Here is a 12,963-nt window from a genome sequence, read left to right on the forward strand (position 1 = left end):
GAGCGGGGCGCATCAGCCGAGCCATGTTGCCAAGGAGGAGCCCGGAGCCACCCGGGGAGACGTCACCAACGGCTCCGACCCGGCGCCGCGACGCAGGCAGGAGGCGGCGGGGAATTATTAGAAAATAAAGTGTTTAATAAAAGAGCAGCTCCTGCTCCCTTCACAGCACAGAGGAGGACGGAGGGGACCATCCTCCAGCCAGCAGGAGACGACGGTTACAGCCAAGGCGACCACGGAGGGGAGCCAAGAGGAAGAGGAGGAGGAGGAGGAGGAGGGCTCTTACCCGGCCAGCGCAATGCCAGGGCCTCGGTTGTGGCCAGCAGCACCCCCTCCCCAGCCAGCCTCCATCCAGTGTTTTGAGTTCAACCAACCAAGGAGAAAGCCCGGAGGAGCTCGGAGGATCCGAGCGGGAGGCGACGCTCAGGACCCAGCCAGGTAAATCCCTGCAGGAGGAACAGCAGCAAGGAGGGGGTGAGCGCAGCCGGATGAGGCCCGCGCCCAGACGGATGCGTCCCCGGCACCAAGCCCAGCCGCTCGCGCCGTCCCCAAGCTGGGCACTGCCGTGGGGCAGGCCCCAACGTGGGCAAAAGGGAGCCTGGGGCCACGGGGAAGGGACCTTGTGCACCCCGGGGCCATGGGGAAGGGACCTTGTGCACCCCGGGGAAGGGAGCTTGTGCACCCTTGGGCCATGGGGAAGGGACCTTGTGCATCCCAGAGCCATAGGGAGCAGGGAAGGGACCTGGGCACCCCAGGATTGTAGGGAGCGGGGACAGGACCCTGTGCACCCCGGGGTCATGGAGAGCAGGGATGGGACCTCGCGCACCGCAGGGAAGGGACCTCGCGCACCCAGCAGCAGTACCTGTGGCAAACCTCTTCTTGACCAGCGACATGCGGTAGCCAGCGCTCGCCAGCTCCACCTCGACGCCCGACAGCGTGCTGCCCTCGCTGGTGAACTGGGCCGCCACGGGGCTGGGCTTGCTGGGCCCGTAGAGGGGCTCCCAGCTGGCCGAGAGCCGGCCGCAGCCTGGGGGCGAGCGCAGAGCTGGAGGGGACGGCGCAGAGCCCCTGTCCCCTCGCGCAGGGTGGCCGAGCAAGGACCCAGCCGGGGGCCGGCCCCTGCTCTCCCCGCTCCCCAGGGGCAGGCACCCCCCAGCCCCTGCCCTCCCCGCGGGGCCGGGGCAGCCTCACCTCCCTGGCCCGGGGCCCCGGGAATGTCCAGCAGCCTCCAGAGCAGCCTCTTCTCCTCCAGGTTCCTGCAGGACACACGCACGTGGCGTGGGCCGTGGCCGTGTGTGGCCGTGGGCCACAACCCTGGGCCGAGACCCCCCGGCGACCCCAAACCCCCCAGCTCCGTCCCATCCTTAGATCCCCCGGCAGCCCCAAACCCCCCAGCTCCGTCCCATCCTTAGATCCCCAGACGACCCCAAACCCCCCAGCTCTGTCCCATCCTTAGGCCCCCCGGTGACCCCAAACCCCCCAGCTCCATCCCATCCTTAGATCCCCTGGCAGCCCCAAACCCCCCAGCTCCGTTTCATCCTTAGGCCCCCCGGCGACCCCAAACCCCCCAGCTCTATCCCATCCCTAGATCCCCTGGCAACCCAAATCCCTCAGCTCCATCCCCTCCCTAGACCCCCAGGTGACCCCAAGCCCCCCAGCTCCATCCCCTCCCTAGACCCCCAGGTGACCCCAAGCCCCCCAGCTCCATCCCCTCCCTAGACCCCCAGGCGACCCCAAGCCCCCCAGCTCCATCCCCTCCCTAGACCCCCAGGCGACCCCAAGCCCCCCAGCTCCATCCCCTCGCTAGACCACCAGGCGACCCCAAGCCCCCCAGCTCCATCCCCTCGCTAGACCACCAGGCAACCCCAAACCCCCATCCCTGTCCCATCCCCACAGCTCCCACAGCCAGGGCATCCCTGTCTTCCCCCCCCCCATTCCCCCAGCCTGGGACCCCCCCAGCACAGGGAGCATTTTGGGGCTGGGGAGTCCCGATCCCCCCGGCCCCGCTCACCAGCTGGCCGCGGGCTGCAGCCGCACGTTGGTGACGGGCTCCTCCACGGGCAGCAGCACCTGGACGTTGGCGAGGGGCACGGGCACGGCCAGGGCGCCGGCGTTGTAGCTGTACTCCACGCTGACCCGCGTGGCGCCCGGCGAGCAGTCCCAGCGCACGCAGAGCTGCAGCGGCGCCGAGCCCGGGCCCAGCTTGGAGAACTGCGGGGGGAACCGGCGAGCGGCTCAGCGGGGACCGAAACCCCTGCTGCCCCCAGGAGCCGGGCACGGCGCCCCGGAGTCCCGGCCCCTTCCCCGCGCCGCGGGGCTCACCTGGTACTTGAGGAGCGCCACGTTGTAGTAGGAGGCAGCCGGGCTCTGCTCCGCCTGCTTCTGCAGGTGCCCCGTCAGCGCGGCCATGTTCAGCCAGAAGTCCTTGGTGCTGGGGTCGCTCTGGGACGGGTCGCTGCGGGCAGGGGGGCACAGCGCTGCAGACCCCTGCCACCGCCTGCGCCCGCTCCCCCGGGCACCCCAACCCCAGCTCCCCATCACCTGCTCCCAGGCCCCCCACTTCCTAACCCTGCCGCTGCCTTGGCTGGCTCCGAGGATGCCCGGCCACCCCGGGCACCCCGTTCCCCGCTCCTGGCTCCCAGGATGCCCAGGCACCCCGTTCCCTGCTCCTGGCTCCCAGGATGCCCGGGCACCCCAGGCACCCCGTTCCCCTCTCCTGGCTCCCAGGATGCCCAGGCACCCCGTTCCCAGCTCCTGGCTCCCAGGATGCCCAAGCACCCCGGGCACCCTGTTCCCGGCTCCTGGCTCCGAGGACGCCCAGGCACCCCGTTCCCAGCTCCTGGCTCCCAGGACGCCCAGGCACCCCGTTCCCAGCTCCCGGCTGCTGCCTCGGAGGACACCAGCAGCCTGCCGCGGGCCCAGTGCCACCGCGCTCGCCCGGCCCCCGCACCTGTAGAGCAGCTCGGCGTTGGGCAGGAACTGCTCGATGGCGCCGGCGTTGACCAGGCGGAAGCTCAGCACCGGCGGGGCCAGGCTGCCGCTGAAGACGCGGACGATGCCGGCGGGGAAGGACATGGTGAGCTCGCCCGTGACCTTCACCAGGCAGCTGCCGGGGAGAGGGACGGCTCAGCGACCGCCCCGGGGGCCGCGGGAGCCGCCGGGCACGGCGGGGAGGGACGCAGCGGGCACGTGCGCAATGCCCCCCCCCGGACCCCCGGACCTGTCGGAGTCGCGGCCCTTGAAGTAGGCGTGGATGTACTCGGTGAAAGCCGTGGCCACGGGGAGCGCATCCTGCGAGCCCAGCACCACGGGGCTGGGCCCCCGCGACAGCCCTGGGGAGGCAGGCAGGGGTCAGAGCCCGGCCCGGCCGGGGCCCCCCCTCCCGCCCCCCGCCGGGACCCACCGAGCGCAGGCTGGGAGACGGCGAAGAAGCCCCGCTCGCCCAGGCTGGCGGGCGCCGAGTGCGAGGGGCCGCAGCTCCAGGAGGGCGACGGGCTCAGCGAGCGGGACTGCAAGGCGAGAGGGCGTCAGGGGGGCACCCGGCCGAGGGCACCCGCCTGCCCCAGCCCCCCTGGCCACCCACCAGCTCGGTGTTGCTGCCCGCGGCCTGGCCGGCCGTGGGCCTCTTCGTCCGGGAGCGGCGGGGGGGGGCCACGAGCGGGACCTCGCGGGGTGCCGCGCTGGGCCGGGCGCAGGGAGCATCTGGGGGCGAAGTACAAACGGGGGTGAACGGGGTGGGGGGGACGGACCTGGCGCCACGGGGACCGCAGCTCGGCTGACCCGCCACAGCAGGGGCCCTGCGGGGTTGAAGCTAGGGTCTCACCGCTGCAGCGAGTTTAGCAGGTCTCAGCCTGGCTTCTCAGCAAAACCGGGACTGGGGGCAGAGTTAAGGGTAAAATCCCTCGGACTCACCAGGCTCAGCCTGTGGAGGGGGACCTGCCGGCGTGCCGCCCTCGGAGAGCCTCATGCCGGACCCTTGGCACGTCCACGGAGAGGGGCTGGAGGACTCGCCCCCGCTGGCAGGGGCCGGAGAGGAGGAAGAGGAGGAAGCCGAGTTGGAGGAAGGCCGGGGCTGCAGGGGCCGGTCCCCGCCGGGGCTGCGGGGCCTGGCCCAGGGCGGGGGCTCCCCGAAGGGGTCGGGAGAGGGGGCTCGGCGGGGCACCGGGCCGCCGGGCCAGCGGGACCTGCCCCGCGCCGCCGGCCCCGCGTCCTCCCACGGCTCCTCGGCCCCGGGGCCGCTGAAGACGGCGAAGCCGGGCAGCTCGGGGAGGCGGCCGGCGGGGCTGCGGGGCCGCGGCGGCCAGGCGCCCGGCTCCTCGGCGGCGGGCGGCGGGGACGGCGGCGGCGGCAGGTCCCGCGAGCCGCCCCGCTTGGGGAGGGGGCTCTGCGGCGTGCCGGGCTGCGGCGTCCACGGCCTCGAGTCCGGGGACGGGCCGGGCGCGGGGCGCGACGGCGAGTCCAAGCCCGAGTCTTCCACGTTCTCCGGGGAGGAGGAGGAGAAGGGGGACGAGGAGGAGGTGAGGACGTAGGCGCGGGAGGCTGCGGAGAGAGCCCGGGGCTGGCCGAGCGCTGCGGACCAGCCGCGTCCCCCCCTCCCCGGACGCCTGGGTCCCCCAGCCGCCTCACCCGAGAAATCCTCCGCTTCGAAAGCCGACTCCAGCGGGGGCCCGAACAGGGCTGCGGACGGCACCGCTTCCGCGGGGGTTTTCCCGGGGCAGCTGCCGGCGGCACGGAGAGACGGAGCGAGACGGGGCAGGTCGGCACCCGGCCGCCCCGCGTCCCCCTCCCCGGGGCCGGCCGCCGGCTCGCGCCGGTGCCTCCGCGCGCCCGGGGAGGGAGCTCGGTGCTTCGCCCCGCGCCCGAGCGGGGTGCCCCGTACCTGTCAGCCCGCGCCACCGGGCGCCCCTTCCCAGCGCTGTCACCTGCAGGGAACAGGGACGCGTTGGGGACACTGCAGAGCCATCACCCCACCCCGCGTCCCTGGGGACCCCCCCAGCACGGCCTCACCTGCCGCCGGCGTCTCCTCGGGGTCCGTCTCGACCGGGGCAGGGGCCAGGGCCGCCATGTGGCCTGGGGGAGGTCGGGGACAGGCAGCGTTAGGGGACGCGGACCCACCGAGCCCCCCAGCCCTGCCGGCCGGGGAGCCGCGCGGGGGACACCCCGGGGTGCCACTTACGGGACGACTGTCGCTTCACGGTGCCCTGCAAGAGAAGAGACGGGGGGTCAGCCCCAGGTGGCGGCAGGGGGGTGCCAGCACGGCCGCCCCCCGCCCCGGGGACCCCCCCGTCCCCCGTGCCTCTCACCGCGACGCCGGGGGGCAGAATGAGGTTGCCCACGGTGGCCTTGAGCTGCTCGACGGCGGCCTCGGCGCTGCCGCCCGCCTCCCGGGGCTGCACGGGCTTGATGCGCACGTAGAACTTGCGGGGCTCGTCCTCGTCGTAGTCCGAGTCGGAGGACGAGCACGCGTGGTTCTCGGCCTCGCCTGCGCCGCCGTCAAGGCAACACCCCGCGCTCGGCGGCCCAGCCCGCCCCCCCAAAACCCCAAAAACACAAGGATATCGTGGGTGACGTCTGGGCGCACGGTGAATCCGTCCTCGTCCACCTCCGGGCCGGCCTGCGGGGAGATGCTCGGGGAGAGGCGCTCGGGGGGAGGCGCTCGGGGAGGCGCTCGGGGGGAGGCGCTCGGGGGAGGCGCTCGGGGGGATGCTCGGGGGGAGATGCTCGGGGGGAGATGCTCGGGGGATGCGCTCGGGGGGATGCTCGGGGGGAGGCGCTCGGGGGGAGATGCTCGTCCCCCCCTCCCAGTGCCCCCAACCAGGCCTGGCTTTTGCAGCGGAGGGAAGAGCAAATCCGCCCGCTGGGTGCTGGGGACCGCTGCCCCACGCGGTGAGCGGGGCGACTCACCACGTCGGCGTCCGGCGACTCCCTGGGGGAGACAGAGGCAGCGTTAGCGCCCCGAGCCGGGCAGGGCAGGGGGGCGCGGGGGGCGGGCAGCGGGCTTACGCGGCATCCCGGTCCCTCTCCTTGCGGCTCAGCCCGGGGATGCGGAAAGCCTTGCTGCGGCTCCTCTTGGGCGCTGCGGGGACGGAGGGGTGAGCGGCGCCCGCGGGCGACCCCGGCCCCGGCCCCGCCGGGCTGCCGGCTGCACAGACGTACTTGCCTTCCTGCGCTGGGGCCAGCCGGTACTCGTCGAAGTCCAGCGCGCCTGCGGCGGGCAGCGGGGTGAGCCGGGGCCCGCGGCCCCCCCGGCGGCCGGCCCCGGCGCGAGGGCAGCGCGTGGGGACCGTGCCCCGCGCCTCACCTGGCCGCTCCCGCCCCGTGCCCTTGCTCTCGGCAAACCTCCGCAGCAGCATCTCGGTGCCGATGTTCTCCACGTTCTGCTTGAACTCCTCGTGCACCTGCGGGGCGGACGGGGAGGGGGCCGCTGCGCCGGCGCACCGCGGACAGCCCCCGGCCCGGCCCCGCCGCCAGCCCCCCGCGACCCACCTGCCCGATCTGCACGTGCGTGTCCTCCACCGAGTGTGAGTAGGAGCCGATGAGCCCCTTCATGTGCCGCAGGTGGGCTTCCTCCACCTCCTGGAAACGCTGCGGGCCCAGGGGCGCTCAGCGGGCACCGAGCGCGGCCCGCCGCCCCCTGCGCCCCCCGCTCCCGCCTGTCCTACCCACCGTGGCCGAGTCCAGCATCCTCTGCTCGAAGTCGGCCCGTGCCGCGTTGTACTTCTCCACCGCGCGCCGCAGCGCTTCGCCCGCCTTCTTGGACTTGAGCTCGGCCTGCGGGCAGGAGGGGCAGGCGTGAGCGCGGGCACGGGGGGGATTTTGGCGACGTCCCCGGCACGGGCGCCACGGCGGCTCTCACCTTGTCGATCTCCTTCTGGCTGGTGCCCTCCTTGCGGAGCCGCTCGTACTCCTGGCACTTGCTGTAGTAGCTCTCCTTGGACTTGGGCAGCAGCTGGGCGACCCCGTGGAGCAGCTGGACGGCCTCCAGCGTGCCCGACACCTCCTCCTTGGACTGGGGACGGGGACACGGGGGTGGGCGAGGGGCCGGGCCGGGGGTCGTGGGGGGCCACGGGGGACCCGGTACCTTCTTGTGCACCCGGCCCTGCTCCTCGCCGTAGCGCGAGATTTCCTTGATGAGGTCGTGCAGCTTCTTCATCAGCTCCAGGTGGCACAGGGCCAGCTTGTCCGAGGAGATGCGGAAAACCTCCCAGAGCGGCGCGAAGGTCCTGGCGCGGCGCCGGCAGAGCCTGAGACGGGCTGCCCCGGCCCGCGGGCACCGCTCCCCCGCCCCGCGCCGCCCTCGGCCCCCCTTACCCCAGCTGGGTCCCGTTGGTGGCCATCTTCGACAGCTTCACCATGGCCTTGGCGTAGTTCTCCTCGATGGCAGCCCTGGGGACGGGCAAGGAGGGGTGAGAGACCCCCCCCCCGGGCCGGCGTCTCAGCCTGGCACCAAGGGGCACCCGTGGAGAGGGACCGGGGACCCCCGGCGCCGCCCCGGGTACCTCTCGCGGACGAAGTCGGCCAGCTCCTTGGTGGAGATCTGCCCGTGCTTCATGTTGTGGTAGAGCACGTCGAAGCCGTGGTTCTTCTCGCCCTGGCGGGGACAAGGCGGTGAGGGGGGCAGCTGGGCCGGGGGGGGGGGACACGGCCGCAGCAGCGAGGGCCCAGGACACCTGGGCCCCCCCAGCAGGAAGGGGTGGGCTGAGCCCAGACTCCCGGGCTCTATTTCGGGCGCTGCCCGCTCAGGCGGCCCGGTGGCGCGGGGGCAGCACTTCCCCTCCGCCGGCACCTGTTTACTGCCGCTTCGGGGAAGCTGCAGTGGGGAAACTGAGGCAGCGCAAGGATCCTGCCCGCCCCGGGCCCAGGACGGGCCGAGGAGCCCAGGCGTCCTGGTACCTCGCCCCGCGCCCCGCTTCCCCGGCAGCGGCTTTAAGAAGGAGGCGGCGCGGGGCTGAAAGGCGAGAGGAGAACAAGGAGGCCGGCGGCTCGGCCGGCCGGGAGAGTCGCTTAGCGACACCGTCCCCTCCTGCATGCCAATGGGCGCCGCGAGGCCGGGGGGCTGCGGAGCTGCTGCCGGGTCCAGCCCGCACTGCACCCCGCCGCCAGCCGCTGCCCTGCCTCAGTTTCCCCATCGCAAGGACACGGGGGTCCCGGAGCAGCGGCGGCGTAGCCGGGTCCCTGGCGGGAGACGGCCGCCGCGAGCCAGGCTCGGCGCTGCCTCGCTCCCGGGGACGCCCCGGCGCCCGCGCGGGGGTCCGGCCCCCGGCGCCGGTCCGACCCGGAGCAGCGCCGGCTCCGTCTCACGCTGCGAACTTCCCCCCGCCGGCGGCTCGGAGATCCCCGGGGCAGGCAGGGCGCTCCCGGGCGCCGCCGAGTTCCCCTTCCAGCACGGCGGGCGCCGAGCCCCCGCGCGGCCGGCACCCACCTCCCAATTAATTCAGGGCATTAAAGGAAGCGCGGAGCAAAGCCGGGACCAAGGACCGGGGGCCAGCGGTGCTCGGCGCGCCGCGGCCCGGGGCTCCCCCGCTGCGAGGAGCCGGGCGCCCGCGGGTGCCCTCGGCTTACCCAGAAGTGCTCGGCGAAGTAGGACATCTTGGAGGCGCGCAGGGCGAGGGCGGCTCGCCGACCCGCAGCTCAGCTCCCGGCGCCCTGGGGACGGAGCGAGGGCGCTCAGCCCGCCGGCAGCGCCGCGACGCCGGGGTCCCGCTCCCGGGGGGTCGCCGGCGCACGGCAGAGCCGCGACGCAGCCCGCCGGCCTCCCCAGGCCTCCCTCCCTGGATGGGCTTTGCGGCGGTGGGTGGTGGTGGGGGGGGATTTGCAGCGGGGATTTGCTTTTGCGGGGTGGGAGGGGGATGCTGGGCAGGACCCCTGGCAGGGTCCCCACCTTTTCGAGGGGTTCGGCTGGGAAATCGGCTCCTGGAGCTGCAGCGTCCATGGGAACGGCGTGCCGGCGCCGCGGCCCCCTCCCCACGCGCCCGGCCGGGCGGCCCCGGGGCGGCGGGTGCCAGGCACCCCGGGGGCAGCGCGCTGGCCCGACACCAGATACGCAGCTAAATAATAAATGAGCAGCTGCTGCTGCGCGGCCGCCTCTCCTCCCGGCCGGGCCGCCTGCCTGCACTCCCCCAGCCGCTTGCCCCGGGATTCGGGACCCAGGAGTCCTGCCCCCCCCCCCCAACCCATCTTCAGGTGCGCGAAGCCGGCTGCAGCGGGGATGCTCAGCGCCGACGGCCCCGCGCACCCCAGCCCCCCGCTCAGCCCGCGGCAGAAAAACAGGAAACCAGAGAAATCTTTTGCATAGCCGGGTTTGGGGTTTTTTTTTTTTTCGTTTTTTCCCCTCCCTCATCACGATCGGGGGTCTGGGCATGGGAGGGCCGGGGCCCGAGGGGGTCCCCGGCGGACTCACCCTCGGCTGCAGGCGGGCTCGCCAGGCCGCCCCGCTCATCCTCGGCGCGCCGGGCTGCCGACGGCGCGGTCTGGGGAGAGAAACCGGGGTTACGGGGCGCCCCAGCCGGCCCCGGCCCCCTGCCGCTCCCCCCCAGCTGCTGCCCCTCCGCAGCTCCGCTGCCAAGCAGGAAGCACCGAGGCAGGGGACTGGCGGAGCCACCTGTGTCACGAGCGGGGCGGGCTCAGCACAGGCCTCCGCCACCACTTCCCCTGACAGATGCGCCCCAATCGGCGGCCACGCTGCCGCGGCGCTTCCCGCCCGCGAGCGCCCCACCGGTGGGGAAAGCGAGGCAAGGCTCGGCGGGGAGAGGGACCCAGGCGTCCGGGGGACCGGCAGCAGCAGCGGAGGCAGCGCGGAGGCAGAAACCAGGGGTGCAGGCTCACGCGACAGCAGCACGTCGGCGCCTGCAATGCTCCTGCAATAAACACCTCCATCTCGCCAACGCCTCCATTAACCCCCGCAGCAGCGAGGGCAGCGCGGGCCCAGCCCTGCCCCGCCGGGCTCCGGCTCGCGCTGCAGCCGGGGTTGCAACCGCCGTTGCATCTGCTGGGGTGCAACGGGCCCCAGGGCCGGGCGCCCCGCGGGGCGGCTGCTCGCCTGGGCTGCGCCAGGAAAGCGAGTTGCCCCAAATCGCTTCAATTTGCAGCAAAGGCAGGAGCAGGACCGGAGCGCGCAGCTGCACGTGTGGCTGTGCACGGCCAAGCGCGCTGCTCCGGGGCTGGGATTTGGACCCGGGAGTCCTGGCTCCAGCCCACCTCAGCTGCCGGGAGCTCATCGCACCCTTCCCACCGGCCCGAGCTGCTCGTCTCGGGTGATGGCGCACGCATCGAGCTGCCTCGCCTCGAGCTGTGCCCCGGGCGGGCGAGACGGGCTGGATCCGGCCCCTGCTCCACGGCAGGAGCAGGAGGGAGGATCCTGGGATGCTCGCGGAGCAGGGGCTCCTCGGCCTGCACGGGCCACGGGGGAGCTGAGGCGCCTCGAACTCATTGCACCCAGTGCGCAGAGCTCACTGCCGGACCCCGCCGCCGGGGCCAAAGTCCCCTCGAAAGCCCTGAGATGGCAAAAGCCACTGAGCGCTCACGTCCCCGTGCAAGACGGGGGCGACGTCAGGGCCACGTCCCGGGCCGGGGGGGCCGCGGGTGCTCGCGTGCCCGCGCAGCAGGTGGGTGCAGAGCGGCTCGTCCCCACCGCCGGGCCAGCGGGTGCCGGGGCTGTGCTGCAGTGTGCTCGCGGGGGCACGGCACGCGCTCGCCGCCCCCGAGGAGCTGCTGTTGCGGGGGGGGGGGGGGGAGGCACGTCCCGGGGCGCGAGACCAGGCCCCGCACGGCCGCATCCCCCGCGGGGAGGGACGCCGGGAGGCCCGGCGGCGAGCACCCGCAGCGATGACCTTCAGCGGCGTGCGGCCGTCCCTCCCGAAACCGCAGGTCCGGAGCCGGTGGCGGCAGGTGGCAGCGGCGCAGGGCGCTGCACGGCCGGAGCTCGTCACGCCGCCACCGGTGCAATAAAGCGGCGCAGGAACGAGCAAGGTGGCCGGTCCCCGTCGGCGAGCGCGTCCCCCACCTCCCGGCTCACCTGGCGGTGCCGGGGGCTCGGGGGGGGGGGGTCACGCCTTCCCCAGCCGACACGAGACGGCCGGATCCAGCCCTCCGGAGCAATGGGGTCCCGGGGGGAATCGTTGCACCTGCCCGCGCCAGGGCGGGTGATGCTCAGCAGGTGCTGGGGGGCTCGGGGGGGCCCTCGCAGCCCGGATTTGCCCTGTCCCTCCCCAGGCAGCTCTGCCACAGCAGCGCAGCAGGTCCCCGCGAGAGGGGGGCAGCAGGGAAGGGGGGGGCTCTTGCAGCGCAGAGAGGAGCAGATGCACCCCCCCGAAGACCCCACCGCCCGGAGGGGCTCGGGGGGTGCAGGCAACCGCCCCCCCACCCCAGGGGGGAGCGTCGTGCACGGAGCGGGGGGCAGCCGCAGTAGGGTGGGGGGAGCGGTGGGGGGGCGCCCAGACACCTGGAGAGGGGGCGCGCGGCGAGAGCGCAGGAGGGGAGCAGCTGTCGAGGAGGGGCTGCCCCCCGGCCCCCCACGGGGGAGCCTTGCCGGGCTGCACCCCACGCCGGGCGGGGCTGCCCCCAGACCCCCGGACGGGGTTGCATTGCAGGGGGCGGCCGCACCCCACGCACGGAGGGTGGGAGGGGAGAACCTCGGGGGGGGGGGAGAGGGCCAGGTTTGCAAGGTGGGGGGGGATGTCCAGCTGCATGCACGGGGTGGGGGGCGTCACGCCGGGGTGGGGGGGGGGGAAGCAGAAGGAGGGAGGGAGGGCGGCCCGGGCCGCACTCACCTGGCGGGGCCGCCGCCGCCCCGGCGCTGCTCCGCCGCCCCGCGCCCGCTCCGGGCTGCGCCGCGCGCTCCGGGGCCGCGGCCGGCGCGGGCGGGCGGGCGCGAGCCGGCGCGGGAGCAGCAGCGGCGGCGGCCCCGCCCGGCCCCCCCACGGCGAAGGGGCGGAGCCCGCGCGCCCATTGGCCGCCGCGCCCGGCAGTGGTTACAAAAGGAAACAGCCGCCGCCTCTCATTGGCTCGGCCGCTGGCGATGTTGCCATTCGGGGGGGGGCTGATTTGCATATTTAAAGGAGCCACCGCCTCAGCGCTCGACACTCCCCCCCCTCCTCTCCGCACCGCACCGCACCGCGCGCGCGCCCCCGGGGGAGGCGGGAGGTACCCGCGGGCTGGGGAGGGGGGGGGGAGCAGCGGGGAGGGGGCGCCCCCAAAGCCGCCCAGCCCGTCAGCCGCGGGGGGCCAAGCGGGAGGGGAGGGGGGGGCTCAGCCTCCCACGCGCGGCCGTGGGCGAGAGTGGCTCCCACGCGGGGCTGCGCTTCCCCCCCCCCCCCGCGCCCGGCTGCTCCATAGCGCGCCCGAGCCTGGCCGCAGCACCGCTGGGCTGATGCAACCCCGGCGCGCGCCGAGCTGCTGGGGGTCACCGCTACCGCCCTTAACCCGGCGCCCGATGCAGCCGTGTCCAACGCGGCCCCCGCGGGGCCCGGCTCGGCTGTGCCCCCGGCCTGCGCCGCACGGCCCCTCGCACCCGCCGCCCCGCTCAGCTCCGGCTCCGGCTCCGGCTGACACCGGGCAGCCGCGGCCCGGAGGGATGCCGGGAGACGCGTGCCCGGGCGGCCAGATGTCTCCTCGGCGCGCTGGCAGCAGCCCAGCCGGGCTGCAAGCCGGGAGCCGTCGAAGACGCGGGGCAGGATGCGACCCATGGGAATGGGATGCGGCTCGGAGGGGACTGAGGAAAGACCGGCCAGAGGCGGGAGCAGGAGCCGGGCGCCTGGTTTGCAGCCCCAGCCCCGGGCCGGGCTCCCACCGCAGCACCAGGGCTCCCGCTTGCACCCGCTTCCCCTGCCCTTTCCCGCAGTTCCTCTCCGGCACGGCGCATGCGCTTTCCCACAGTGAATCAGCCAGAAATATCCCCTCCGAAAAGGGGAACCAGCCCCGAGACCGGGCAAACCCGCCGGGACCCCCCGGCAAAGCTGGCACCGCCGG

At 74.4% G+C, this 12,963-nt stretch overlaps 1 protein-coding gene across 2 annotated transcripts; it reads right to left on the reverse strand.

The window, feature by feature from the left end:
* Nucleotides 1–111: 111 nt before the first annotated feature.
* On the reverse strand, nt 112–10,660 carry FCHO1 (FCH and mu domain containing endocytic adaptor 1). Of its 2 annotated transcripts, none has more exons than XM_068919554.1 (28): nt 9,398–10,660; nt 8,560–8,643; nt 7,497–7,588; nt 7,309–7,383; nt 7,079–7,220; nt 6,854–7,006; nt 6,664–6,768; nt 6,484–6,582; nt 6,299–6,395; nt 6,158–6,202; nt 6,001–6,073; nt 5,902–5,923; nt 5,557–5,611; nt 5,301–5,479; nt 5,174–5,198; nt 5,005–5,067; nt 4,877–4,919; nt 4,624–4,715; nt 3,910–4,536; nt 3,581–3,699; nt 3,401–3,506; nt 3,218–3,329; nt 2,948–3,103; nt 2,320–2,452; nt 2,009–2,208; nt 1,189–1,253; nt 860–1,024; nt 112–443 (listed from the first exon to the last, which is right to left on the reverse strand). In XM_068919554.1, the coding sequence occupies exons 2-28, from the start codon at nt 8,584–8,586 to the stop codon at nt 421–423; spliced, it is 3,093 nt and encodes a 1,030-aa protein (XP_068775655.1). In that variant the 5' UTR covers nt 8,587–8,643; nt 9,398–10,660; the 3' UTR covers nt 112–420. The 2 variants fall into 2 exon arrangements, with proteins under 2 accessions (XP_068775655.1, XP_068775656.1); XM_068919555.1 differs by lacking the exon at nt 9,398–10,660 and adding an exon at nt 8,879–8,937.
* Between the last annotated feature and the right edge of the window lie 2,303 nt (nt 10,661–12,963).

The sequence above is a fragment of the Struthio camelus genome, chromosome 26, assembly GCF_040807025.1.
Source record: "Struthio camelus isolate bStrCam1 chromosome 26, bStrCam1.hap1, whole genome shotgun sequence".
NCBI classification, from domain to species: Eukaryota; Metazoa; Chordata; class Aves; order Struthioniformes; family Struthionidae; genus Struthio; species Struthio camelus.

What these genes read in the sequence shown, in the direction of transcription:
- FCHO1 (XM_068919554.1), bottom strand. Translation starts at nt 8,586, where the DNA reads ATGTCCTACTTCGCCGAGCACTTCTGG. An exon ending in CGTGAAGCGACAGTCGTCCC is followed by an intron (nt 5,068 to 5,173) that starts GTAAGTGGCACC and finishes GACCTCCCCCAG; the next exon opens with GCCACATGGCGGCCCTGGCC. An exon ending in CCGGTGGCGCGGGCTGACAG is followed by an intron (nt 4,716 to 4,876) that starts GTACGGGGCACC and finishes TGCCGCCGGCAG; the next exon opens with CTGCCCCGGGAAAACCCCCG.